The sequence below is a fragment of the Coregonus lavaretus genome, assembly GCF_964263955.1.
Source record: "Coregonus lavaretus genome assembly, chromosome: 36".
NCBI classification, from domain to species: Eukaryota; Metazoa; Chordata; class Actinopteri; order Salmoniformes; family Salmonidae; genus Coregonus; species Coregonus lavaretus.
In genome coordinates this window covers 28,072,296-28,098,593 of record NC_140023.1, presented here as the reverse complement: position 1 = coordinate 28,098,593, position 26,298 = coordinate 28,072,296, and the positions used below count along the sequence as shown (strand labels likewise).

At 41.6% G+C, this 26,298-nt stretch overlaps 1 protein-coding gene across 2 annotated transcripts in view; it reads right to left on the bottom strand.

Moving 5' to 3' along the window:
• LOC311110979 (arginyl-tRNA--protein transferase 1-like) overlaps window positions 1–25,849 on the bottom strand; it is a 183,068-nt gene extending 157,219 nt beyond the window's left edge. The window contains exons 1-4 of one of the 2 annotated variants that reach the window (XM_084153638.1): window positions 25,718–25,849; window positions 941–1,004; window positions 676–738; window positions 316–419 (exon numbers count right to left, since the gene is read on the bottom strand). In XM_084153638.1, coding sequence (XP_084009764.1) covers window positions 316–419; window positions 676–738; window positions 941–1,004; window positions 25,718–25,823 — 337 coding nt within the window. In that variant the 5' untranslated portion in view covers window positions 25,824–25,849. The remainder of the gene's footprint in view (window positions 1–315; window positions 420–675; window positions 739–940; window positions 1,005–25,717) is intronic. The other variant, XM_084153637.1, reaches the window with a different exon arrangement.
• Between the last annotated feature and the right edge of the window lie 449 nt (window positions 25,850–26,298).

Genomic DNA, 26,298 nt, shown 5'->3' with positions numbered 1-26,298 from the left:
TTCATATCTTCTAAAGTCATAAAAATTCACGAGATTAATCTTTAATTTTAATCGCCACTTTTCTTACAAAAAATGTAGACAAAATGTATGAATTAACCTTGAAAAAAAACTATTAGTCACAAGTGAATGAATACTGACATCAATGGGAGGAGCTAAACGTTTAACTTTTCCCACATTGACCCCTGCCCATGTTCTGCAGCGAGGTGTACTTGGTTTGAGTACTCATGCCCATCTCTAGTACAGAGCAGCCTACCACGTGTAATTGATGTGTCATTTATTAAAGACAGTCTTTTACAAAAGCAAATCTCCGCTCACCATTTCCCTCTTCCGTTGGCATCTCCCCTTTGGACAGAAACTTGCTCATCTTCTTCAGGATCTTCTTGTGGGTTTTAGATGGCTGAAAGTTCAAGGCTTGACACCTTCACAGAGAGAACAAACCATGTATTAGTGAACCATTAGTATATGGCTTATAACTGAGTAAAGGCTCATCTGGGTCACGTTCATTAGGCATCAAACAGAAGAAAACAGATTGAAATAGGGAGGGACTACACCCGAACGTGTCCAATAAGAAACACTTGCTTGCGTTTCCGTTGCAAAACGTTTTGTTGCATTTTGCTACGGCGTGCACTAATGAATACGACCCCAGTTTTAGCTAGGTTGATGTGAGTGATTTACCTGATGGTGTACTGTGGACAGCATGTCTTGTTCATGATGGGCTTGTAAACATACTTCCCGCTTCTGTAGAAGTAAAAGATAAGTATAACACATGAGCACATGCAGTGGGCATATAGACTACTACAGATAAGCAATGTTGTACAGCCATAAATATGTTAAGCATGGAGGGCTAACCTGCTGTGTCACAACATGTAGAGACTACTGGCCTGGGGGCCTGAGGACAACAGTGTCTGTGTGGGATTATACGGCTCTGAGTCTGACTTACCGTCTCCATCCTCGGTCTATGAGATCCTGGTAGTCTTGTACTGTCATGGCGTGGGACCACATTCCTGCATAAAACACAGGCAAAGGAGTGGACAAAATATGGGAGCAATTCCACGGTAACGGAATTACGCTCTGACTTGGATTTTTCACTTTAAAATATATGCCAAACAAAAACCATTGATTTCAAAAGTTTAACAAACCATTCAACTCTATGCACAAATAATATTTTGAACAATTTACACAAAAACACATTTACTGGAAGAACTGTGCAGATGCAAAGTTTAGTAACAGAATTACTGTAAAACCTTTTAGTACGACCATGTCCCCCCCCCCAAAAAAAAGATTCAAAGATGTCTGCAGAAAGAATGTGGTGTCAACTATGACATGACACCTTGAGTTAGAAAATTTTTTTTGGGTTATTGAACTACAGTTGGTGAAGTGGATTTACATCCGGTAATGGAATTACGGTCACGGAATTACTTGGAATAATCTTTATTAAGTATTCACAATTATTCCTGCACAATGACATATACAATTGAACAGTAACACATCCTAAAGGAATTGTTATTTTCTTGCCCACCCACATTTAATGCCACCGCTCACCCAATTTCCCATCTCCCCCACCCACCCATCTCTTCCATATGGATGGGGAAAGAGCAGACAAATCAAAACAAGTCAGAAACACAAGAAACCAAGCAAAAACTAAACAAATAATTATACTAAAAACCATGGAAGGAAATATAAGTACAATTATTCAAACATTGGTATTAAACTACACACTTATTGGTATACATTAGTGGTACATTTCAATTACATTTATTCATCAATCCTAATCTTTTCCTAAGTATACTGAACAAAAATAAACACAACGATTTCATGAGCCTTTACTGAGTTAAAGTTCATAGAAAATAAATCAGTCAATTGAAATTAAATAATTACGCCCTAATCTATGGATTTCACATGACTGGGAATACAGATATGCATCAGTTAGTCACAGATACCTTAAAAAAAAGGTAGGGGCGTGCAACAGAAAACAGTATCTGTTGTAACTACCATTTACCTCATGCAGCATGACATCTCCTTTGCATAGAGTTGACCAGGCTGTTGATTGTGGCCTGTGGAATGTTTTCCCGCTCCTCAATGGCTGTGCGAAGTTGCTGGATATTGGAGGGAACTAGAACACGCCATTGTACGCGGCGGTCCAGAGCATCCCAAACATGCTCAAATGGGTGACATGTCTGGTGAGTATGCAGGACATTTTTCAGCTTCCAGGAATTGTGTACAGATCCTTGCGACATGGGGTTGTGCATTATCATACTGAAACATGAGGTGATGGTGGCAGATTAATGGCACGACAATGGGCCTCAGGATCTCATCATGGTAACTCTGTGCATTCAAATTGCTGTCGATAAAATGCAATTGTGTTTGTTGTCTGTAGCTTATGCCTGCCCATAGCATAACCCCACCGACATCATGGGGCACTCTGTTCACAACGTTGACAACAGCAAACCGCTCGCCCACACGATGCCATACCCGTGGTCTGCGGTTGTGAGGCCGGTTGGACATACTGCCAAATTCTCTAAAACGACGTTGGAGGCAGCTTATGGTAGAGAAATGAACATTCAATTCTCTGGCAAAAGCTCTGGTGGACATTCCTGCAGTCAGCATGCCAATTGTACGCTCCCTCAAAACTTGATGATGATGATGGAGGCTACTATAAACTTTTTCAATTTATATTATACAAAATCCTTGCAACCAATAGAATGACACACACACACACACACACGGGCCCCGTGTAGCTCAGTTGGTAGAGCATGGCGCTTGCAACGCCATGGTAGTGGGTTCGATTCCCACGGGGGGGGCAGTATAAAAAATAAAAATTTATGCACTCACTAACTGTAAGTCGCTCTGGATAAGAGCGTCTGCTAAATGACTAAAATGTAAATGGATACAACCTTCCCAGCTCCGCAGATTTTGCTGCAAAGAGACAGTCATTAGATCATTTATTTTGGTACTGTCTATAAGTAGCTTGTTTATGGTCACAGGTCAAGGAATGGCTAAAGAATTGCAACATTTACCTGGAGCTAATGCTGCAGATAGCAATATTGGGTGATTTGAAAAGTAATAGTCAATCGATCATTAATATGTAGAAACTATGAGAAAGGTTCAGAACTTTTGTGAAGCATCACAGCACAGTTGAAAAATATATGGCAAATAGAAATCCAAAATGGATGCGTTAAGAGATACAGTGAGGGAAAAAAGTATTTGATCCCCTGCTGATTTTGTACGTTTGCCCACTGACAAAGAAATTATCAGTCTATAATTTTAATGGTAGGTTTATTTGAACAGTGAGAGACAGAATAACAACAAAAAAATCAAGAAAAACGCATGTCAAAAATGTTATAAATTGATTTGCATTTTAATGAGGGAAATAAGTATTTGACCCCCTCTCAATCAGAAAGGTTTCTGGCTCCCAGGCGTCTTTTATACAGGAAACGAGCTGAGATTAGGAACACACTCTTAAAGGGAGTGGTCCTAATCTCAGCTTGTTACCTGTATAAAAGACACCTGTCCACAAAAGCAATCAGATTCCAAATTCTCCACCATGGCCAAGACCAAAGAGCTCTCTGAGGATGTCAGGGACAAGATTGTAGACCTACACAAGGCTGGAATGGGCTACAAGACCATCGCCAAGCAGCTTGATGAGAAGGTGACAACAGTTGGTGCGATTATTCGCAAATGGAAGAAACACGAAAGAACTGTCAAATCTCCCTCGGCCTGGGGCTCCATGCAAGATCTCACCTCGTGGAGTTGCAATGATCATGAGAACGGTGAGGAATCAGCCCAGAACTACACGGGAGGATCTTGTCAATGATCTCAAGGCAGCTGGGACCATAGTCACCAAGAAAACAATTGGTAACACACTACGCCGTTAAGGACTGAAATCCTGCAGCGCCCGCAAGGTCCCCCTGCTCAAAAAAGCACATATACAGGTTCGTCTGAAGTTTGCCAATGAACATCTGAATGATTCAGAGGAGAACTGGGTGAAAGTGTTGTGGTCAGATGAGACCAAAATGGAGCTCTTTGGCATCAACTCAACTCGCCGTGTTTGGAGGAGGAGGCATGCTGCCTATGACCCCAAGAACACCATCCCCACCGTCAAACATGGAGGTGGAAACATTATGCTTTGGGGGTGTTTTTCTGCTAAGGGGACAGGACAACTTCACTGCATCAAAGGGACGATGGACGGGGCCATGTACCGTCAAATCTTGGGTGAGAACCTCCTTCCCTCAGCCAAGGCATTGAAAATGGGTCGTGGATGGGTATTCCAGCATGACAATGACCCAAAACACTCGGCCAAGGCAACAAAGGAGTGGCTCAAGAAGAAGCACATTAAGGTCCTGGAGTGGCCTAGTCAGTCTCCAGACCTTAATCCCATAGAAAATCTGTGGAGAGCTGAAGGTTCGAGTTGGCAAACGTCAGCCTCGAAACCTTAATGACTTGGAGAAGATCTGCAAAGAGGAGTGGAACAAAATCCCTCCTGAGATGTGTGCAAACCTGGTGGCCAACTACAAGAAACATCTGACCTCTGTGATTGCCAACAAGGGTTTTGCCACCAAGTACTAAGTTATGTTTTGCAGAGGGGTCAAATACTTATTTCCCTCATTTTGACATGTGTTTTTCTGGATTTTTGTTGTTATTCTGTCTCTCACTGTTCAAATAAACCTACCATTAAAATTATAGACTGATCATGTCTTTGTCAGTGGGCAAACTTACAAAATCAGCAGGGGATCAAATACTTTTTTCAATCACTGTAGATGGGAGGAGTTGAATGGAGCTGAAGGGTGGGACTAATAACAAATGTAAAATATACTGTCTGTAAAATGTATACAGGCTCAGAACTTTTGTGAAACAGCACAGTTAAAAATATATGGCAAATAGATATCAAACTGGATGGACATCAGAGATAGATGGGAGAGGAAGGACAGGACTAAAAACAAACAAAATATAACTACTGTAAAATAGATTGTGTTCGTAAAATGTATATAGTCTGTATAAGATGGAAGTAGAAGTCTAAGTGTTGTTGTTTATTAGTTTACTCCAATTTGGGGAGGGGTGGTATGGTTAGCGGAAAATAAAGGGAAATATATTTTTTAAAGATATGTACAGTACCAGTCAAAAGTTTGGACATACTCATTCAACGGTTTCTTTATTTTTACTATTTTCCATATTGTAGAATAATAGTGAAGACATCAAAACTATGAAATAGCACATATGGAAATATGTAGTAAACCCAAAAAGTGTTAAACAAATCAAAATATATTTTAGATTTTTCAAAGTAGCCACCCTTTCCCTTGATGACAGCTTTGCACACTCTTGGCACTCAACCAGCTTCACCTGGAATTCATTTCCAACAGTCTTGGAGTTTCCACATATGCTAAGCACTTGTTGGCTGCTTTTCCTTCACTCTGCAGTCCAACCCAAACCATCTCAAATTGGGTTGCGGTCGGGTGATTGTGGAGGCCAGGTCATCTGATGCAACACTCCATCACTCTCCTTCTTGGTCAAAGTCCCACTAAGCGCAAACCAGATGGGATGGCATATTGCTGCAGAATGCTGTTGTAGCCATGCTGGTTAAGTGTGCCTTGAATTCTAAATAAAATCACTGACAGTGTCACCAGCAACGCACCCCAACACCATCAAACCTCCTCCTCCATGCTTCACGGTGGGAACCACACATGCAGAGATCATCCATTCACCTACTCTGCGTCTCACAAAGACACCCTCAAATTTGGACTCATCAGACCAAAGGACAGATTGCTCGTGTTTCTTTCCCCAAGCAAGTCTCTTCTTATTGGTGTCCTTTAGTAGTGGTTTCTTCTGAGCAATTCAACCATGAAGTCTCCTCTGAACAGCTGATGTTGAGTTGTATTTTCTTAAAACTGCATTGTTGGTTAAGGGCTTGTAAGTAAGCATTTCACGGTAAGGTCTACGCCTGTTGTATTCGGCACATGTGACAAATAAAATGTGATTTGGGCTACAGGTTATAGCCTAATGCTTATGGTGTCACCATGATTAAAACATGTAATTTAGGAGAAGGTCCTTTTAAAAAGGTCACCAGAAGTGACCTTATCACATTCATTCTTATAAAATAACAATTATATAAAATAAAAAAACGCTGCTGAAAGAGATCTTAGGGGAAACACTGCAACTGATAGCTGGAAAGACTAGGATAGATTATCCTGAGTAGTCATAACGCTACTGTCGTCATGGAAAGCATCACCTACACAACAGGCACACCTGGCTGTGTCAGTCACACATGATCTACAACACTATTCGGGTGTGACAGTGACAGTAACAAAAGGCTTTCTATTAGAGAGATGTGCGACAGAGGCGGTGGACGTGAGTGTTTTTGTACATAGGCTATGTAGTGTGTCACAATCAGATATCAATCATATCTATTTAAACATCTCCTTTGTGAACCATCTGTTTGAAATAGACTTGTTTGTTTAGGCCTATTCAAGAAGAAAAGGGGTGGATAAAACCATTCTGTGCAACAACAGTTTGAGACCACTGTTGCATATCGTCGCTGAAAAATAAGACCATATTTTCCCCATTAATGAATATACAATTATGAAAGTTCAGAAGCTATTTCGAGAGTGTAGGCTAAAAATGACTAAAAAAATACAAATACATTTTCTTGGTCCTAGAGTCTTGAAATGTTCAGAGTACATTGATGGGAGTTACTTCTTTCAATAAATGAAAATGAGAAAAATTGGAGTTACGAGGTTTTCATCAGAAAGCGACGATATAGTAGGACTAGCTACCATATGGACCACTACTAAAAGGACACCAATAAGAAGAAGAGACTTGCTTGGCCCAAGAAACACAAGCAATGGACATTAGACAGGTGGAAATCTGTCCTTTGGTCTGATGTGTGCAAATTGGAGATTTGTGGTTCCAACCGCTGTGTCTTTGTGAGACACAGAGTAGGTGAACGGATGAACTCCACGTGTGGTTCTCACCATGAAGGATGGAGGAGGTGGTGTGCTTTGCTGGTGACACTGATTTATTTAGAATTCAAGGCACACTTAACCAGCATGGCTACCACAGCATTCTGCAGCGATACGCCATCCCATCTGGGAATATCCTTTGTTTTTCAACAGGACAATGACTCAATACACACCTCCAGGCTGTGTAAGGGCTATTTGACCAAGGAGGAGAGTGATGGAATGCTGCATCAGATGACCTGGCCTTCACCATCACCCGAGTGAAGGAAAAGCAGCCAACAAGTGCTCTGCATATATGGGAACTACTTCAAGACTGTTGGAAAAGCATTCCTCATGAAGCTGGTTGAGAGAATGCCAAGTGTGTACAAAGATGTCAAGGTAAAGGGTGGCTACACTGAAAAATCTCAAATATAACCTATATTTTGATTTGTTTAACACTTTTTTGGTTACTACATGATTCCATGTGTGTTATTTCATCGTTTTGATGTCTTCACTATTATTCTACAATGTAGAAAATAGTACAAATAAAAACCCTTGAATGAATAGGTGTGTTCAAACTTTTGACTGGTACTGTACACATAGTGCATTCGGAAAGTATTCAGACCCCTTAATTTTGTTACGTTATAGCCTTATTCTAAATTGTTTTTCCTCAATCTACACACAACACCCCATAATGACAAAGTAAAAACACGTTTATAGATTTTTTACAAACGTATTAAAAATAAACTGAAATATCACATTTACGTAAGTATTCAGATCCTTTACTTAGTACTTTCTTGAAGCACCTTAGGCAGCGATTACAGCCTCGAGTCTTCTTGGGTAAGACGCTACAAACTTGGCACACCTGTATTTGGGGAATTTCTCCCATTCAAATCAAATTTTATTTGTCACATATACGTGTTTAGCAGATGATATTGAGGGTGTAGCGAAATGCTTGTGCTTCTAGCTCCGACAGTGCAGTAATATCTAACAAGAAATATCTAACAATTTCACAACATATACCCAATACACACAAATCTAGTAAGGAATGGAATATAAGAATATATACATATGGACAAGCAATGACAGAGCGGCACGGACTAAAATACAGTATAATATTATAGAATAGTATACAGTATATACATATGAGATGAGTAGTGCAAGATATGTAAACATTAAAGTGACTAGTGTTCCATTTTTTAAAGTGTCCAGTGATTTCAATAGGCAGAAGCAGCCTCTAATGTGCTAGTGATGGCTATTTAACAGTTAGATGGCCTTGAGATAGAAGCTGTTTTTCATTCTCTCGGTCCCAGCTTTGATGCACCTGTACTGACCTCGCCTTCTGGATGATAGTGGGGTGAACAGGCAGTGGCTCGGGTGGTTGATGTCCTTGATGATCTTTTTGGCTTTCCTGTGACATTGGGTGCCGTTGGTGTCTTGGAGGGCGGGTAGTTTGCCCCCAGTAATGCGTTCAGCAGACCGCACCACCCTCTGGAGAGCCCTGCGGTTGCGGGCGGTGCAGTTGCCGTACCAGGCGGTGATACAGCCTGACAGGATGCTCTCAGTTGTGCATCTGTAAAAGTTTGTGAGGGTTTTAGGTGCCAAGCCAAATTTCTTCAGCCTCCTGAGGTTGAAGAGGCTCTGTTGCGCCTTCTTCACCACACTGTCTGCGTGGGTGGACCATTTCAGTTTGTCAGTGATGTGTACGCCAAGGAACTTGAAGCTTTCCACCTTCCACTGCAGACCCTTCAATGTGGATAGGGGGGGTGCACCCTCTGCTGTTTCCTGAAGTCCACGATCACCTCCTTTGTTTTGTTGACGTTGAGTGAGAGGTTATTTTCCTGGCACCACACTCTCAGAGCCCTCACCTCCTCCCTGTAGGCGGTCTCGTCATTGTTGGTAATCAAGCCTACTACTGTTGTGTCGTCTGCAAACTTAATGAATGAGTTGGAGGCGTGCTTGGCCATGCAGTCATGGGTGAACAGGGAGTACAGGAGGGGGCTGAGCACGCACCCTTGTGGGGCCCCAGTGTTGAGGATCAGCGAAGTGGAGGTGTTGTTTCCTACCTTCACCACCTGGGGGCGGCCCGTCAGGAAGTCCAGGACCCAGATGCACAGGGCGGGGTTCAGACCCAGGGCCTCCAGCTTAATGATGAGCTTGGAGGGTACTATGGTGTTGAATGCTGAGCTATAGTCAATGAACAGCATTCTTACATAGGTATTCCTCTTGTCCAGATGGGATAGGGCAGTGTGCAGTGTGATGGCGATTGCATCGTCTGTGGATCTATTGGGGTGGTAAGCAAATTGAAGTGGGTCTAGGGTGACAGGTAAGGTAGAGGTGATATGATCCTTGACTAGTCTCTCAAAGCACTTCATGATGACAGAGGTGAGTGCTACAGGGTGATAGTCAGTTCAGTTACCTTTGCTTTCTTGGGTACAGAAACAATGGTGGCCATCTTGAAGCATGTGGGAACAGCAGACTGAGAAAGGGAGAGATTGAATGTCAATAAACACACCAGCCAGCTGGTCTGCACATGCTCTGAGGACGCGGCTAGGGATGCCATCTGGGCCGGCAGCCTTGCGGGGGTTAACATGCTTAAAATGTCTTACTCATGTCGGCCACGGAGAAGGAGAGGCCACAGTCCTTGGTAGTGGGCCTCGTCGGTGGCACTGTGTTATCCTCAAAGCGGGCGAAGAAGGTGTTTCGCTTGTCTGGAAGCGAGACGTCGGCGATGTGGCTGGTTTTCCTTTTGTAGTCCATGATTGTCTGTAGACCCTGCCACATAAGTCTCGTGTCTGAGCTATTGAATTGCGACTCCACTTTGTCTCTATACTGATGTTTTGCCAGTTTAATTGCCTTGTGGAGTGAGTAGCTACACTGTTTGTATTCTGCAGATCCTCTCAAGCTCTGTCAAGTTGGATGGGGAGCGTCGCTGCACAGCAATTTTCAGGTCTCTCCAGAGATGGGGTTCAAGTCCGGGCATCTCAAGGACATTCAGAGACTTGTCACGTGCCACTTCTGCGTTGTCTTGGCTGTGTGCTTAGGGTCGCTTTCCTGTTGGAAGGTGAACCTTCGCCCCAGTCCGAGTCTTGGTGGTTTCAAACTTCTTCCATTTAAGAATGATGGAGGCCAATGTGTTCTTGAGGATCTTCAATGCTGCAGAAATGTTGTTTTGGTACCCTTTCCCAGATCTGTGCCTCAAAACAATCCCGTCTCGGAGCTCTACGGAAAATTCCTTCGACCTCATGGCTTGGTTTTTACTCTGACATGCACTGTCAACTGTGGGACCTTATATAGACAGGTGTGTGCCTTTCCAAATCATGTCCAATCAATTGAAGTTACCACAGGTGGACTCCAATCAAGTTGTAGAAGCATCTTAAGGATGATCAATGGAAACAGGATGCACCTGAGCTCAATTTCGAGTCTCATAGCAAACGGGTCTGAATAACTATGTAAATAAGATCCGATTTTTATTTTTAATACATGTGCAAAAATTTCTAAAAACCAGTTTTAGCTTTGTCATTATGGGGTATTGTGTGTAGATTGATTAAATAAAGAAAGCCATCAATTTTAGAATAAGGCTGTAACGTAGCAAAATGTGGAAAAAGTCAAGGGGTCTGAATACACTATGTACACTACCGTTCAAAAGTTTTGGGTCACTTAGAAATGTCCTTGTTTTCGAAAGAAAAGCTAATTTTTTGTCCATTAAAATAACAAATTGATCAGAAATACAGTGTAGACATGTTTAATGTTGTAAATGGCTATTGTAGCCTACATAGGCGTACAGAGGCCCATTATCAGCAACAATCAGTCCTGTGTTCCAATGGCACGTTGTGTTTGCTAATCCAAGTTTATCATTTTAGAAAGCTAATTGATCATTAGAAAACCCTTTTGCAATTAAGTTAGCACAGCTGAACACTTGTGCTGATTGAAGAAGCAATAAAACGGGCCTTCTTGAGACTAGTTGAGTATCTGGAGCATCAGCAATTGTGGATTTGATTACAGGCTCAAAATGGTCAGAAACAAATAACTTCTTATAATATTTATAATAATAAAGCTCCTTTTTCTTGATCTCTTCATTATTATTATTATTAATGATGATCATCATTATAATTAATGTCATTATCATTAGTAGGCTTAGTATAGCAGCCTTGTATAACCACCATTGAGCTAAAGGCCTAAGCGCGTATCCTGTTCAGCCTTAATAACTTAACTTAGGCCTATATTTCAATACTTATATAGGCTACTGTATCAGTCAATCATTCCTTCGTTCATGTCCTCACACGAGTCATTCATGATTTGAAATGCAATTAAGCATTTTAGTTTAAAAATAAAGCGAGTAATTAGCTTAAACAATTCATAAACCGTTACAATTTGGAAATTGAATTCCCGAATGAATGCGACCGTTTTGTCTTGCTGTAAAAAAGGCTTAACAAAAAAAATTAAACGTTAGACTCTCTGGTACCCTCAATTTATTTAGTGTCGTTTACATTGTTCCTAACGGTCAGAAAAAGTATATTGTAATCTAACAGCACCTGTTTGGCACACATATTATGCACACAGCACTTGCTCCTTACCTTATTTTTCTTGATCTCCAGTATTTTCCACAACTAGTCAAATTTATTCCACACATCTGACTTCCCCTTTACCTCATGAGGAACCAGTAACCTAAACATTCCCCCCTTTGTAATTTATTGGTCACATTCTCTGCATCCATTTTACTATTATGGTGTTTGGCATTTGTTATAACCAATTTATTGATGTGATTATGATATGCTATAGGTCAGGCCCTACTGGTCACGTGCATTCGATGTATACAGTGGGGAAAAAAAGTATTTAGTCAGCCACCAATTGTGCAAGTTCTCCCACTTAAAAAGATGAGGCCTGTAATTTTCATCATAAGTACACGTCAACTATGACAGACAAATTGAGATTAATTTTTCCAGAAAATCACATTGTAGGATTTTTAATGAATTTATTTGCAAATTATGGTGGAAAATAAGTATTTGGTCACCTACAAACAAGCAAGATTTCTGGCTCTCACAGACCTGTAACTTCTTCTTTAAGAGGCGCCTCTGTCCTCCACTCGTTACCTGTATTAATGGCACCTGTTTGAACTTGTTATCAGTATAAAAGACACCTGTCCACAACCTCAAACAGTCACACTCCAAACTCCACTATGGCCAAGACCAAAGAGCTGTCAAAGGACACCAGAAACAAAATTGTAGACCTGCACCAGGCTGGGAAGACTGAATCTGCAATAGGTAAGCAGCTTGGTTTGAAGAAATCAACTGTGGGAGCAATTATTAGGAAATGGAAGACATACAAGACCACTGATAATCTCCCTCGATCTGGGGCTCCACGCAAGATCTCACCCCGTGGGGTCAAAATGATCACAAGAACGGTGAGCAAAAATCCCAGAACCACACGGGGGGACCTAGTGAATGACCTGCAGAGAGCTGGGACCAAAGTAACAAAGCCTACCATCAGTAACACACTACGCCGCCAGGGACTCAAATCCTGCAGTGCCAGACGTGTCCCCCTGCTTAAGCCAGTACATGTCCAGGCCCGTCTGAAGTTTGCTAGAGTGCATTTGGATGATCCAGAAGAGGATTGGGAGAATGTCATATGGTCAGATGAAACCAAAATATAACTTTTTGGTAAAAACTCAACTCGTCGTGTTTGGAGGACAAAGAATGCTGAGTTGCATCCAAAGAACACCATACCTACTGTGAAGCATGGGGGTGGAAACATCATGCCTTGGGGCTGTTTTTCTGCAAAAGGGACCAGGACGACTGATCCATGTAAAGGAAAGAACGAATGGGGCCATGTATCGTGAGATTTTGAGTGAAAACCTCCTTCCATCAGCAAGGGCATTGAAGATGAAACGTGGCTGGGTCTTTCAGCATGACAATGATCCCAAACACACCGCCCGGGCAACGAAGGAGTGGCTTCGTAAGAAGCATTTCAAGGTCCTGGAGTGGCCTAGCCATTCTCCAGATCTCAACCCCATAGAAAATCTTTGGAGGGAGTTGAAAGTCCGTGTTGCCCAGCGACAGCCCCAAAACATCACTGCTCTAGAGGAGATCTGCATGGAGGAATGGGCCAAAATACCAGAAACGGTGTGTGAAAACCTTGAAGACTTACAGAAAACGTTTGACCTGTGTCATTGCCAACAAAGGGTATATAACAAAGTATTGAGAAACTTTTGTTATTGACCAAATACTTATTTTCCAACATAATTTGCAAATAAATTCATTTAAAATCATACAATGTGATTTTCTGGAGAAAGAAAATCTCATTTTGTCTGTCATAGTTGACGTGTACCTATGATGAAAATTACAGGCCTCTCTGATCTTTTTAAGTGGGAGAACTTGCACAATTGGTGGCTGACTAAATACTTTTTTTCCCCACTTTACATGTGTCATGTAAAGAGAGCAAGGGTTGAGGGAATAGGGAATGTTTTTCCTAAACAAATGAGGGTTTTCGGTAACATTCATTACAGCCATTTCTGACTGAAAAGTATGTTGCAGCTTCAGCAACACGGACAGCGCAATAAACACTGTGGTGGTCACTGCAGCAGGGAGGAGAGAGAGACAACAGGTGCTAGTCACAGTCACTCGCAGTCTTTATTTTTTTCACAGCGCATAAAGTCTGAGCACGGCACAATCAAATGAATTGCTGGTCGGACTCCCTGTAGTCATTTGTGTGTCTTAATTATTTAATCAAACAGTGTGCTTAAAGCGTCAGACAAGCTCAGTGAATAGTGTTGATTTGATTAAAACAAACACATAGGATGGGGGTGCGGTTTCAACATGGCTACGTAAAGATGTGTTCCGAGGCCTCTCCACTAAGGGCTGATACTTTTATGTTTTAACCTTTTATCAAAACGAGAACAGATTCTTGGATATGTCTGGAACTGGGAAAACGAAACGGTAAACAAGACATGACAAAGACTAGCAACAAGATGGCGGATGCTAACGTTAAGAGATGCTAGTCACCATCAGCGCAGAAGTGGCTACACTACGCTCTGATTTCATGACCGAACTTTGTTCCTCTGTGTCAAGTCTACAAGATTAAATTATGACAGAAGTCCAGTCAACTATGGCGACACTACAAACAACTAAAGTAACAACCCCCCCCCCCCAAAAAAAAAGGATATGGAAACGTTGTTGACCGTCATCGATAAGCGGCTTACCGAATTGGAGACCAAAAACAGCGAGCTCACATCCGAGACCGTGAAGCTAATGGTTAGTCTAGATCAGGGGTGTCAAACTCATTTTAGCTCAGGGGCCACATGGAGGAAAATCTATTCCCAAGTGGGCCGGACCGGAAAAATCATGGTATATATATATATATAACTTAAAAACAAGAACTTCAGATTGTTTTCTTTGTTTTAATACGATCAACATACAACATAAAGCTGGAGCCTGAGGACAGTGTGTCCAAAATAGTACAAGCACAACATCACTATTAATCATAAAACACGTCAAGTTTATTTGAAAATTCTAAAGAAAAAGAACAAACACACAATGCCTCAGTGATTAACAGAACTGTTTCACAGATCACAGAACTATATCAGGGTGTCATTTCTCAGGCAGAAATGTAGATAAAAATAATGAAATCCTGTTCCCCAAACAAGTGCAAGAACCACAGAGTCAAGAATAGGTTAAATATACAAATAAAATAAAATCAATTAAAAACAATAGCACATCAACATAAAAACATATAAACATAAATCTGAAACCGTTGCTCAAACTCCCGTAACAGTCCCGTTATTTTATCTTTGAACCGCTTCATGTCTGCCACATGTTGGGTCGCGCACACATTTTTCAGACAGGGGAAGTGAGCTGCATCACCACCGGCAAGTTGCGTCTCCCACAATGACAGCTTCAACTTGAAAGAACGTATGCTGTCATAATACTGCGTGACAACTTTGTTGCGCCCTTGCAGCTGTTTGTTCAAGTTATTCAGGTGCTCTGTAACATCTACCATAAACGCAAGGTCCGGCATCCATTCTGCGGAATGAAATTCTAACACTGGTTTGCCCTTTTCTTCCATGAACTGTTCAATTTCTTCTCGTAAATCAAAGAAACGCCTCAGCACAGCACCTCGGCTTAACCATCTTACCTCAGTGTGGTATGGCAGGCCATAGATGTGGTCTTTCTCTCTGAGAAGGCTGTCAAATTGACGGTGATTCAGGCTTCTGGATCGGATGAAATTAACAGTTTGGATGACCACCTTCATGACGTTATCCATCTTTAATGACTTGCAACACAAAGCCTCCTGGTGCAAAATACAGTGAAAAGTCAAAAAATCACGTCCTCCATTTGCAGATTGCACTTTCTCTCTGAACTGTCACAACGCCTGCTTTTTTCCCGATCATTGAGGGCGCACCATCTGTAGCTAGGCTGACAGCGCGGGACCAGTCCACTTCGACCCTGTCCAGCGCGCCGACGAGTGCGGTAAAAAATATCAGCTGCTGTCGTTGTATCTGTCATCGGCACCAACTCCACGAACTCCTCGGTGACGGTCAATGTGTCATCAACTCCGCGGATGAAAATGGCCAGTTGTGCAACATCTGTAATGTCCGTGCTTTCATCAATTACAACCGAAAACGCAATAAATGACTTTACTTTTTGCTTCAACTGGCTGTCCAAATCCACTGAAAGATCGGAAATCCTGTCTGCAACTGTGTTTCTTGTCAGGCTGATATTTGCAAAAGCCTGCTCGCTTTTCAGGGCACACAATCTCCGCTGCCTTCATCATGCATGTTTTTACAAATTCACCCTCACTAAATGGTTTTGAAGCCACTGCGATTTCATTAGCAATGAGGTAGCTAGCTTTCACTGCAGCGTCACTGATGTCTCGGCTGTGAGTAAACACAGACTGCTGTTTCTTCAGACCCGCCAACAGTTCATTCACCTTCTCTCATCTCCGCTGTCCTTGAAAGTTGTCATATTTGTCGGCATGAAGACTCACATAGTGGCGACGAAGGTTATATTCTTTCAGCACTGCAACATGCTCTGAACACACCAAACATACAGCTTTCCCATTCAATTCCGTGAATAAATAGGATGACCATTTTTCTTGGAACACTCTGCACTCTGCGTCCACTTTTCTCTTTTTTGACAGAGACATATTGGGGCAATGAGGGTGCCAAAGCACATAATGTTAAAAGTAGAAGCCGTAATAAATATTGCGGGCAAAACAAAGTAGCTCATTGGCTGCACGTGCTTGACCTACTTGCTCTGCCCCGGTATAAACAGTTTGCTTGCTTAACACAACTGCTATATATATTTTTTTTTTTATCATCTCGCGGGCCGGATTAAACCAGTTTGCGGGCCTGATTCGGCCCGCGGGCCGTACGTTTGACACCCCTGACCTACACTGTTTTCTGTCCCGTTACTAACAGGAAGCCCACTAAGGGTTTTTAAGAAGAAAATAAAGTTTCAATGTGTCCGATGTTGAATAAAGGGGAATTAACATAGATCTATTGACATGTGGATGAAAAATGAATAACCTTTTAAATTGTCCTAAGCATTATCCCTATTGCACTCATATGCACGTACCCGAACACACACACCATACAGTCAGCATATAATTTTAAAAATGAAAAAAAAAAAAATTATATAGCCTAGTAATTGCGGACCTTTGCCTACCTTGAGGCCCAACTAAAGGAGCAAATTAACAGGAACTTCATTGAGCTTTGGCTTATTCATTCAAGAAAAAATGCAAGAACCTCAGTTCTGTAAATGAAAAGCTTAGTAACAGTACACCATAACGATTACTTTGTATACCATGGTATGGTAGACGGTTCTGTCCCGAGGTAGTCAGCCATCTATTTGCGGTGCATGGACTGCCCAAATAGGGAAAATAAGTTACTCACGTTCACGTCCATAAGCTGACCATGTGTGCACCCTAATAACATAACTAGCAGCCTTCACGGATCTGGGTTCTGTGCCGCTGTTGAGTAGATATTGTCCCGGTAGAAGGTGAGCGCAGACTGGGTGTTGTCAAATGTGTGGCTAGCCCCCTGGAAATTAATCCTCAGTTTAGCCGGGTGTATCAGGCCAAATCTGACTCCTGCCTTGTGAAGGTGGGGTTTCACATATTTGTATGCAGCTCTGCGTCTTGCCAGGTCTGCCGAGTAATCTGGGAAGATATGGATCCACTTGCCATTGCGGTTCAGCTGTCCTCTTTCGCGGGAGGTCCGAATAATTTTCTTGTTGGTCTGGAAGTAATGTAGGCGGGCCAGCATTGCTCTGGGACGGCGACCGGGCTGTGGTTGGTTTTGCCGCTAGGGATGCGCCCTGTCGATGACTGGGGGCCTGTCAAATGTCTCTCCGCCGAGGAAGTCTTGCAGGAAAGAGGCCATGAACTCTGTAGGATTATGCCCTTCCGTCCCTTCTGGGATTCCGACCACGCGTATGTTCTGTCTCCGGGAACGGTTTTCCTGTTAATCTAGACCAGGGGTGTCAAACGTCCGGCCCGCGGGCCGGATCAGGCCCGCAAACGGGTTTAATCCGGCCCGCGAGATGATAAAAAAAAATATATATATATATATATATATATTTTTTTTTTTGTAAAGTATAAAAATGCGCTGCAATTTTTCAATAAAATAAACTGCTGTTCCAATTGCGTCCACTGGATGGCGCAATAGCAATTGTGTTAAGCAAGCAAACTGTTTATACCGGGGCAGAGCAAGTAGGTCAAGCACGTGCAGCCTACTTTGTTTTGCCCGCAATATTTATTACGGCTTCTACTTTTAACATTATGTGCTTTGGCACCCTCATTGCCCCAATATGTCTCTGTCAAAAAAGAGAAAAGTGGACGCAGAGTGCAGAGTGTTCCAAGAAAAATGGTCATCCTATTTATTCACGGAATTGAATGGGAAAGCTGTATGTTTGGTGTGTTCAGAGCATGTTGCAGTGCTGAAAGAATATAACCTTCGTCGCCACTATGTGAGTCTTCATGCCGACAAATGACAACTTTCAAGGACAGCGGAGAAGAGAGAAGGTGAATGAACTGTTGGTGGGTCTGAAGAAACAGCAGTCTGTGTTCACTCACAGCCGAGACATCAGTGACGCTGCAGTGAAAGCTAGCTACCTCATTGCTAATGAAATCGCAGTGGCTTCAAAACCATTTAGTGAGGGTGAATTTGTAAAAACATGCATGATGAAGGCAGCGGAGATTGTGTGCCCTGAAAAGCGGCAGGGTTTTGCAAATATCAGCCTGACAAGAAACACAGTTGCAGACAGGATTTCCGATCTTTCAGTGGATTTGGACAGCCAGTTGAAGCAAAAAGTTAAGTCATTTATTGCGTTTTCGGTTGCAATTGATGAAAGCACGGACATTACAGATGTTGCACAACTGGCCATTTTCATCCGCGGAGTTGATGACACATTGACCGTCACCGAGGAGTTCGTGGAGTTGGTGCCGATGACAGATACAACGACAGCAGCTGATATTTTTACCGCACTCGTCGGCGCGCTGGACAGGGTCGGAGTGGACTGGTCCCGCGCTGTCAGCCTGGCTACAGATGGTGCGCCCTCAATGATCGGGAAAAAAGCAGGCGTTGTGACAAAGTTCAGAGAGAAAGTGCAATCTGCAAATGGAGGACGTGATTTTTTGACTTTTCACTGTATTTTGCACCAGGAGGCTTTGTGTTGCAAGTCATTAAAGATGGATAACGTCATGAAGGTGGTCATCCAAACTGTTAATTTCATCCGATCCAGAAGCCTGAATCACCGTCAGTTTGACAGCCTTCTCAGAGAGAAAGACCACATCTATGGCCTGCCATACCACACTGAGGTAAGATGGTTAAGCCGAGGTGCTGTGCTGAGGCGTTTCTTTGATTTACGAGAAGAAATTGAACAGTTCATGGAAGAAAAGGGCAAACCAGTGTTAGAATTTCATTCCGCAGAATGGATGCCGGACCTTGCGTTTATGGTGGATGTTACAGAGCACCTGAATAACTTGAACAAACAGCTGCAAGGGCGCAACAAAGTTGTCACGCAGTATTATGACAGCATACGTTCTTTCAAGTTGAAGCTGTCATTGTGGGAGACGCAACTTGCCGGTGGTGATGCAGCTCACTTCCCCTGTCTGAAAAATGTGTGCGCGACCCAACATGTGGCAGACATGAAGCGGTTCAAAGATAAAATAACGGGACTGTTACGGGAGTTTGAGCAACGCTTTTAGATTTATGTTTATATGTTTTTATGTTGATGTGCTATTGTTTTCAATTGATTTTATTTTATTTGTATATTTAACCTATTCTTGACTCTGTGGTTCTTGCACTTGTTTGGGGAACAGGATTTCATTATTTTTATCTACATTTCTGCCTGAGAAATGACACCCTGATATACTTCTGTGAATCACTGAGGCATTGTGTGTTTGTGTGTTCTTTGTCCTCAGAACTTTCAAATAACTTGAGGTGTTTTATGATTAATAGTGATGTTGTGCTTTTGGACACTGTCCTCAGGCTCCAGCTTTATGTTTATATGTTGATGTGCTATTGTTTTTAATTGATTTTATTTTATTTGTATATTTAACCTATTCTTGACTCTGTGGTTCTTGCACTTGTTTGGGGAACAGGATTTCATTATTTTTTATCTACATTTCTGCCTGAGAAATGACACCCTGATATAGTTCTGTGATCTGTGAAACAGTTCTGTTAATCACTGAGGCATTGTGTGTTTGTTCTTTTTCTTTAGAATTTTCAAATAAACTTGACGTGTTTTATGATTAATAGTGATGTTGTGCTTGTACTATTTTGGACACACTGTCCTCAGGCTCCAGCTTTATGTTGTATGTTGATCGTATTAAAACAAAGATAACAATCTGAAGTTCTTGTTTTTAAGTTATATATATATATATATATATATATATACCATGATTTTTCCGGTCCGGCCCACTTGGGAATAGATTTTCCTCCATGTGGCCCCTGAGCTAAAATGAGTTTGACACCCCTGGTGTAGGTACTGTTTTTTGGGTCTGTCATTTCATTTGGGGACTCAGCAGTGGGGGTTTTCAAAATTGTATTTTGATGTTTTATTTGAGTCTTATTAATTGATTTGTTTATGTGATGCACTACTCAGTCTGGGTTAAGTTATTCTTTAATACTACTGTAACAAACAGTTCATTTAAAGCAGTCTACTGGAATGTTCGGGGCAGTGGGCATGTGGTCAATAGGAAGAAAATTCGAACATTCTTAAAAAAGGAAAGGGTTTCAATTGCTATGCTACAGGAGACCCATTTATCTTCAACAGAACATGCTAAGCTGAATAGGGACTGGGTGGGCCAGCTGTACTTATTTTAGTTTAAACAAAAGAGGCTTTGCCATCCTTTTAAATAAAAATGTCACATTTATATTTGAGCACCAAGATACAGACCCCGAAGGACGATTTTGATTACAGGTAATATACTTGGTCAACATATTCCTATACTAAATGTATATGGCCCGAACACACTCACCCAAATTTATGTCTGACATGATTTTATTATTTAAATCAGCACTGCAAGGGACTTGGGTTTATTTCAGGAGATTAACTGTACTTTGGATGAACTGGATAAATCATCAACTGCTCCAGTCTCGAATAATAGAGCCTCAAATACACTTAGAAACTTTTGTGATTCATCTGGTCTCATATGGAGAGACCTAAATCCTAATGTCAGAGACAATACTTTCTACTCTAGACCCCAAAATTAATATTCTAGATTGGACAATTTTTTTATGCCCTCTACTTACATGCATGTTGTCCAGTCGTGCTATTGGTTCTATAGTAATTACTGACCATGCCCCTGTGTATATACACACACTGCATTTGGAAGGTATTCAGACCTCTTCAATTTTTCCACATTTTGTTACGTTACAGCCTTATTCTAAAATGTATTAAAATTGTTTTTTTTCCCCCTCAATCTACACACAATACCCCATAATGACAAAGCAAAAACAGGCTTAGACAATTTAGCTAATTGAAATACAAAAATTTACTGAAATACCACATTTACATAAGTATTCAGACCCTTTACTCAGTACTTTGTTGAAGCATCTTTGGCAGTGATTACAGCCTCGAGTCTTCTTGTGTATTACGCTACAAGCTTGGCACACCTGTATTTGGAGAGTTTCTCCCATTCTTCTCTGCAGATCCTCTAAAGCTCTGTCATGTTGCATGGGGAGTGTTGCTGCACAGCTATTTTCAGGTCTCTCCAGAGATGTTCGATCGGGTTCAAGTCCGGGCTCTGGCTGGGCCACTTAAGGACATTCAGAGACTTATCCCAAAGCCACTCCTGTGTTTTCTTGCCTGTGTGCTTAGGCTCGTTGTCCTGTTGGAAGTTGAACTGTCGCCCCAGTCCTGAGCACTCTGGAGCAGGTTTTTAATCAAGAATCTCTCTGTACTTTGCTCCGTTTATCTTTGCCTTGATCCTGACTAGTCTCCCAGTCCCTGCCACTGAAAAATATCCCCACAGCATGATGCTGCCACCACCATGCTTCACCGTAGGGATGGTGCCAGGTTTCCTCCAGACGTGACACTTGGCATTCAGGCCAAAGAGTTCAATATTAGTTTCATCAGACAAGATAATCTTGTTTCTCATGGTCTGAGAGTCTTTAGGTGCCTTTTGGCAAACTCCAAGCGGGCTGTCATGTGCCTTTTACTGAGGAGTGGCTTCCGTCTGGTCACTCTACCATAAAGGCCTGATTGGTGGAGTGCTGCAGAGATTGTTGTCCTTCTGGAAGGTTCTCCTATCTCCACAGAGGAACTCTAGAGCTCTGTCAGTGAGCATAGGGTTCTTGGTCACCTCCCTGACCAAGGCCCTTCTCCCCTGATTGCTCAGTTTGGATGGGCAGCCAGCTCTAGTAAGTCTTGGTTGTTCCAAACTTCTTCCAGTTCAGAATGATGGAGGCCACTGTGTTCTTGGGGCTCTTCAATGCTGCAGAATTTTTTTTGGTAACCTTCCCCAGATCTGTGCCTCAACACAATCCTGTCTCAGAGCTCTACGGGACATTTCCTTTGACCTCATGGCTTGGTTTTTGCTCTGACATGCACTGTCAACTGTGGGACCTTATATAGACAGGTGTGCCCCTTTCCAAATCATGTCCAATCAATTGAATTTACCACAGGTGGACTCCAATCAAGTTGTAGAAACATCTCAAGGATGATCAATGGAAACAGGATGCACCTGAGCTCAATTTCAAGTCTCATAGCAAAGGGTCTGAATACTTATGTTAATAAAAGGTATCCTTTTTTTAAAAAAAATTTATACATTTGCAAACATTTCTAAAAACCTTTTTTCACTTTGTCGTTATAGGGTATTGTGTGTAGATTGCTGAGGGGGAAAAATAATTTCATCCATTTTAGAATAAGGCTGTAACGTAACAATGTGAAAAAAGTAAAGGGGTCTGAATACTTTCCGAATGCACTGTATGTTACTCCAAATCTTAAAAGACCTGTTCACTTCAAATTATATGTCTTTGCTCACAAAGATGAAACAGGACCTGGTTAACTGGTCTACCCTACCAAACTCTCTTTTTGGAAGGATGAATGTCGTCAGGATGAATATCCTTCCTCGGCTAAATTAGCTATTCTAAAACATCCCCTGCCATCCATCTCAGTCCATTTTTCATAAAATGAATGCCAATATCTCTAAATATATCTGGAACAATAAGAAACCTAGAACCAAATTTACCAAACTAATTAAGTCTAAGGAGGGGTCTCTTTGCCAAATCTGCAACTATATTACTGGTCTGCTCAGATCAAGCACATTATTAGTTGGTGCCTAGACAGACGCCACTCACTTTGGGTTGGGATGGAATCAATTGCATGTCATCCAAGAGCATTAGCTTCCTTACCATTTATTAATAGCTTTGAAAAGATCTGGGCCTTATCTGACTATTTTACAGTACATAATACACTCTTAGCTTGGAAAGATGCAAGGAGGTACTTGCAGATTCCAGACCATATATCACTCTGGTCAACGATTGCCCTTAATCCAGATCCCCCCCCCCTTCATAGAGGGTCAGAAGAAAGTCGAAAACTACATTTTCAAATTACTGAAGTTAAAAAACTATTTACGAATCCTACTGTTCGGCGAAGTTTACTCTCCGACTTATATTCTATTTTATTGAACAGAAGTGCCTCATCCTATGACGCTTTGAGACATGTTTGGGAGAGACATTGGACATGCATTCGGTGAGGAAAAATGGGCTTCTATCTGTGAAAGGGTCTACCCCAAATGCACCTCTATAAGCATAAAATAACTAAATTTCAAAAATGTTCATAGAACCTACTTCACACCTGTCCGCCTTCACAGAATGTTTTCCAATGTATCACATTTATGTTTCAAATGTATACAGGCACCTTCATGCACGTTTTTTGGTACTGTAGCAGAATCCAGTCGAATTTATATTTGCTTTACTTTGATTTTAACGTTGTGTTTGACCTGGACTCTGAACGTCTGTTCAATACTCTTGTTTACTTAGCCCAAAAATGTATATTGTTATCATGGTCCACACCTGAAGTACCATCTGCGAGAATGTGGCTTTCTCAAGCTTCTGCTATTCTACCCCTAGAGAAACATACCTTTGATTTACACCAGAAGTCTGATACATTTAGGAAAATAACATTCTAATAAAAATATAATTACAACAAAAACATAGGATGTGTCTATATATGAAAAAAATAAGTTAAAAAATGTCAACCAATCGATTGGTCGAAAGAACAGATGACTCTTGGTCAACCAATATTATTATTTATTTTTTTAGTCGGGGACAGCCCTACTGGCCATATACTGTTATGTGAAGTGTCATGTTAGGGTGTTGGGTGTCGTGACAAACAATGGATGCTATGTTCAAATATAAAGCAAGTGCTGTGCTAAGAAAGTTCAACTCCTTGGTAACATTAACGTTACAGCCTTTTAAATGAAGACCGCGAAATTCGGTGTGTTATTATTTTAATAACAGAGCATTTTCTAAATACGCCGGACCCCCTGCAACTGGACACGGTTGGTCGAGAATCCTCTGTGCTACACCAAACAGTACCTAACCTGTTACTCCCAGTATAATGGATACCATATTTTGGGGGTTAAATCACATCACTTGGTGTTTCAATCTCAGCTTGTGCTCTCTCAATGAAGTGTCCTGACCTGCTATGTTTAGAGCAACCTCTAAAATCTCTTGAACTCAGAATCACAGCAAGGATTCAAGCTCTCTTTGGGTAACACAATGTGTTGTGTGCTACCTCGGCACTAATCGGGATAACTAGTAAGATGCACAACTGAATGCATTTAACTGAAATGTGTCTTCCGCATTTAATCCATCCCCTCTGAATCAGAGATCAACGTCCACATCTGCGCCCGGGGAGCAGTTGTTGTTGGGGGTTAACTGCCTTGCTCAAGGGCAAAACGGCAGATCGACGTCCATGTCATGTCAACTGCGCCCAGGGAGCAGTTGTTGTTGGGTTTAACTGCCTTGCTCAAGGGCAAAACGGCTGATTTGATTACACAAACAGAGACAGTTACATTAGACCCCCCCCCCCCCCCCCCCCCTTACGGTGTCAACAGATTTTCAAAATATGTTTTTAGTCTTATGTCAAGCAATGAAAATTCTAAATTTGGGGGGCCAAATAAAATAAAACCCGTGGGCCACCACTATAGTGCCTCTGAATGTTTACAGTACCGTATTTTAGTTGTTTATCCTACAGTTAAATGAAGTCAACAAAGAGGCCATGAGTAATATCATGTCTCTTGAACGTTGGGGCAAAATGTAGATTTAAAACAGACATACCCAAAAGTAATAATTTTTCATGAGATGGCCATAAACAATAACTAGTAATGCTGCATCATTCTAGAAAGGTCTGGAAATCACATTTCTCAGTATGAAAATGTATGCACTCACTAACTGTAAGTCGCTCTGGATAAGAGTGTCTGCTAAATGACTAAAATGTAAATGTAACACATCATTCCTGTCTGTGGAAAACTGTTGTTTACCCCTCCTGACCTGAAAACACTCCCAGCTCAGAGCCCACCCACTGACTTGACACCTAGCTAAGCCTCTCCTTCCTGACAGTGTTGACACGCCATGTGAGGGAGACAACTGCATGTTGTACTGTAAGTTACACATGAACATGAAGGGCAGCAGCATCAACTCCTCAATCTTGTTTGGAAAATTCAGATTATAGAATATGAATTTAAAAAACAGGCTCCCTAGCCTATGCCTAACTAGCTAGCAACCTGTATGAAAAGTTGTTCAAGCTAGCTAGGATAAATACAATTAGCTAACTAGCTGCAGTGATAACTTTTATAACGTTTAAGGAATGGGGCAGTTCCACTCCTTATGTATTTTGTATCCTTTTTGGATACATACATTTACTTCACATAGTTAGGCCTAACTAACGAATAGGCTATCATTTTGAAGTGTGGTCAGCTGTCCAAGCAGCCAAGTCATCACAGTGCTACCGTTAGCTAGCAAGGTTAGCTTGGTGTGCTTGACTAGTTAGTTAACGTTACCAACTTCTTTATTAACTATGATGTCAAATAACATGCCAAAATATTTCAACTCGGTAACGTTAGCTGTGTTTGGCTAGCAAACAATTATTTGACGGCTAGCTAGCTAACTAGCAAACTGACTCTTTGCTGTTGGAAAATGGCTGGCTGGCTGGCTAACGTTAGCCAGCTAGCTAGCTGGCTGGCTGGCTAAAGTTAGCCAGCTGTCAACGACGAGGCCTTTACGAAGCGAAGGATAGTACAATAAAGTTCACCCTGCGATTTTACAAATCAACACTTACCATGAGAGAAGTTCCCCTTCTCATTTTTACAATAACCACAGCGGTAGCCATCATCACCCCCGAAATATTCCACTATCGTACAGGAGCTACCTGCTGCCATATTCATTTTCTTCTTCTTCTTCTTCTTAGTGATGGGTCATTCGCGAACGAACGGCTCTTTTTGAACGGAGCTTTATGGTGAACGTCATTTGGCTCCCTGATTTGCATACTGCTGCTTTTTGAGCTCAAAACAACGTTTTTCTGCAGATAGGTTGCAAAATAAATATATAAAGAGGGTGAACAATAAATAGTTGGAAGAGCGCGTCAATCTGGTCCACGCAGTTTTTTGTTGTTGTTGTAAAAAAAACAAATTTGCAGGCCATCTAATAATTTGGCCAGGTACAATTGTATTTTAAGTGAATTTCACCATCTGACATAAAGGTAGCCTACCTTTTGGGCTTTACATTGAAGATTTGCATTTTTTTATGGTTCTAGGCAGTGGTGTACAGTACTTAATTAAAAATACTTTAAAGTACTACTTAAGTAGTTATTTGGGGTATATGTACTTTACTTTACTATTTATATTTTTGACTACTTTTACT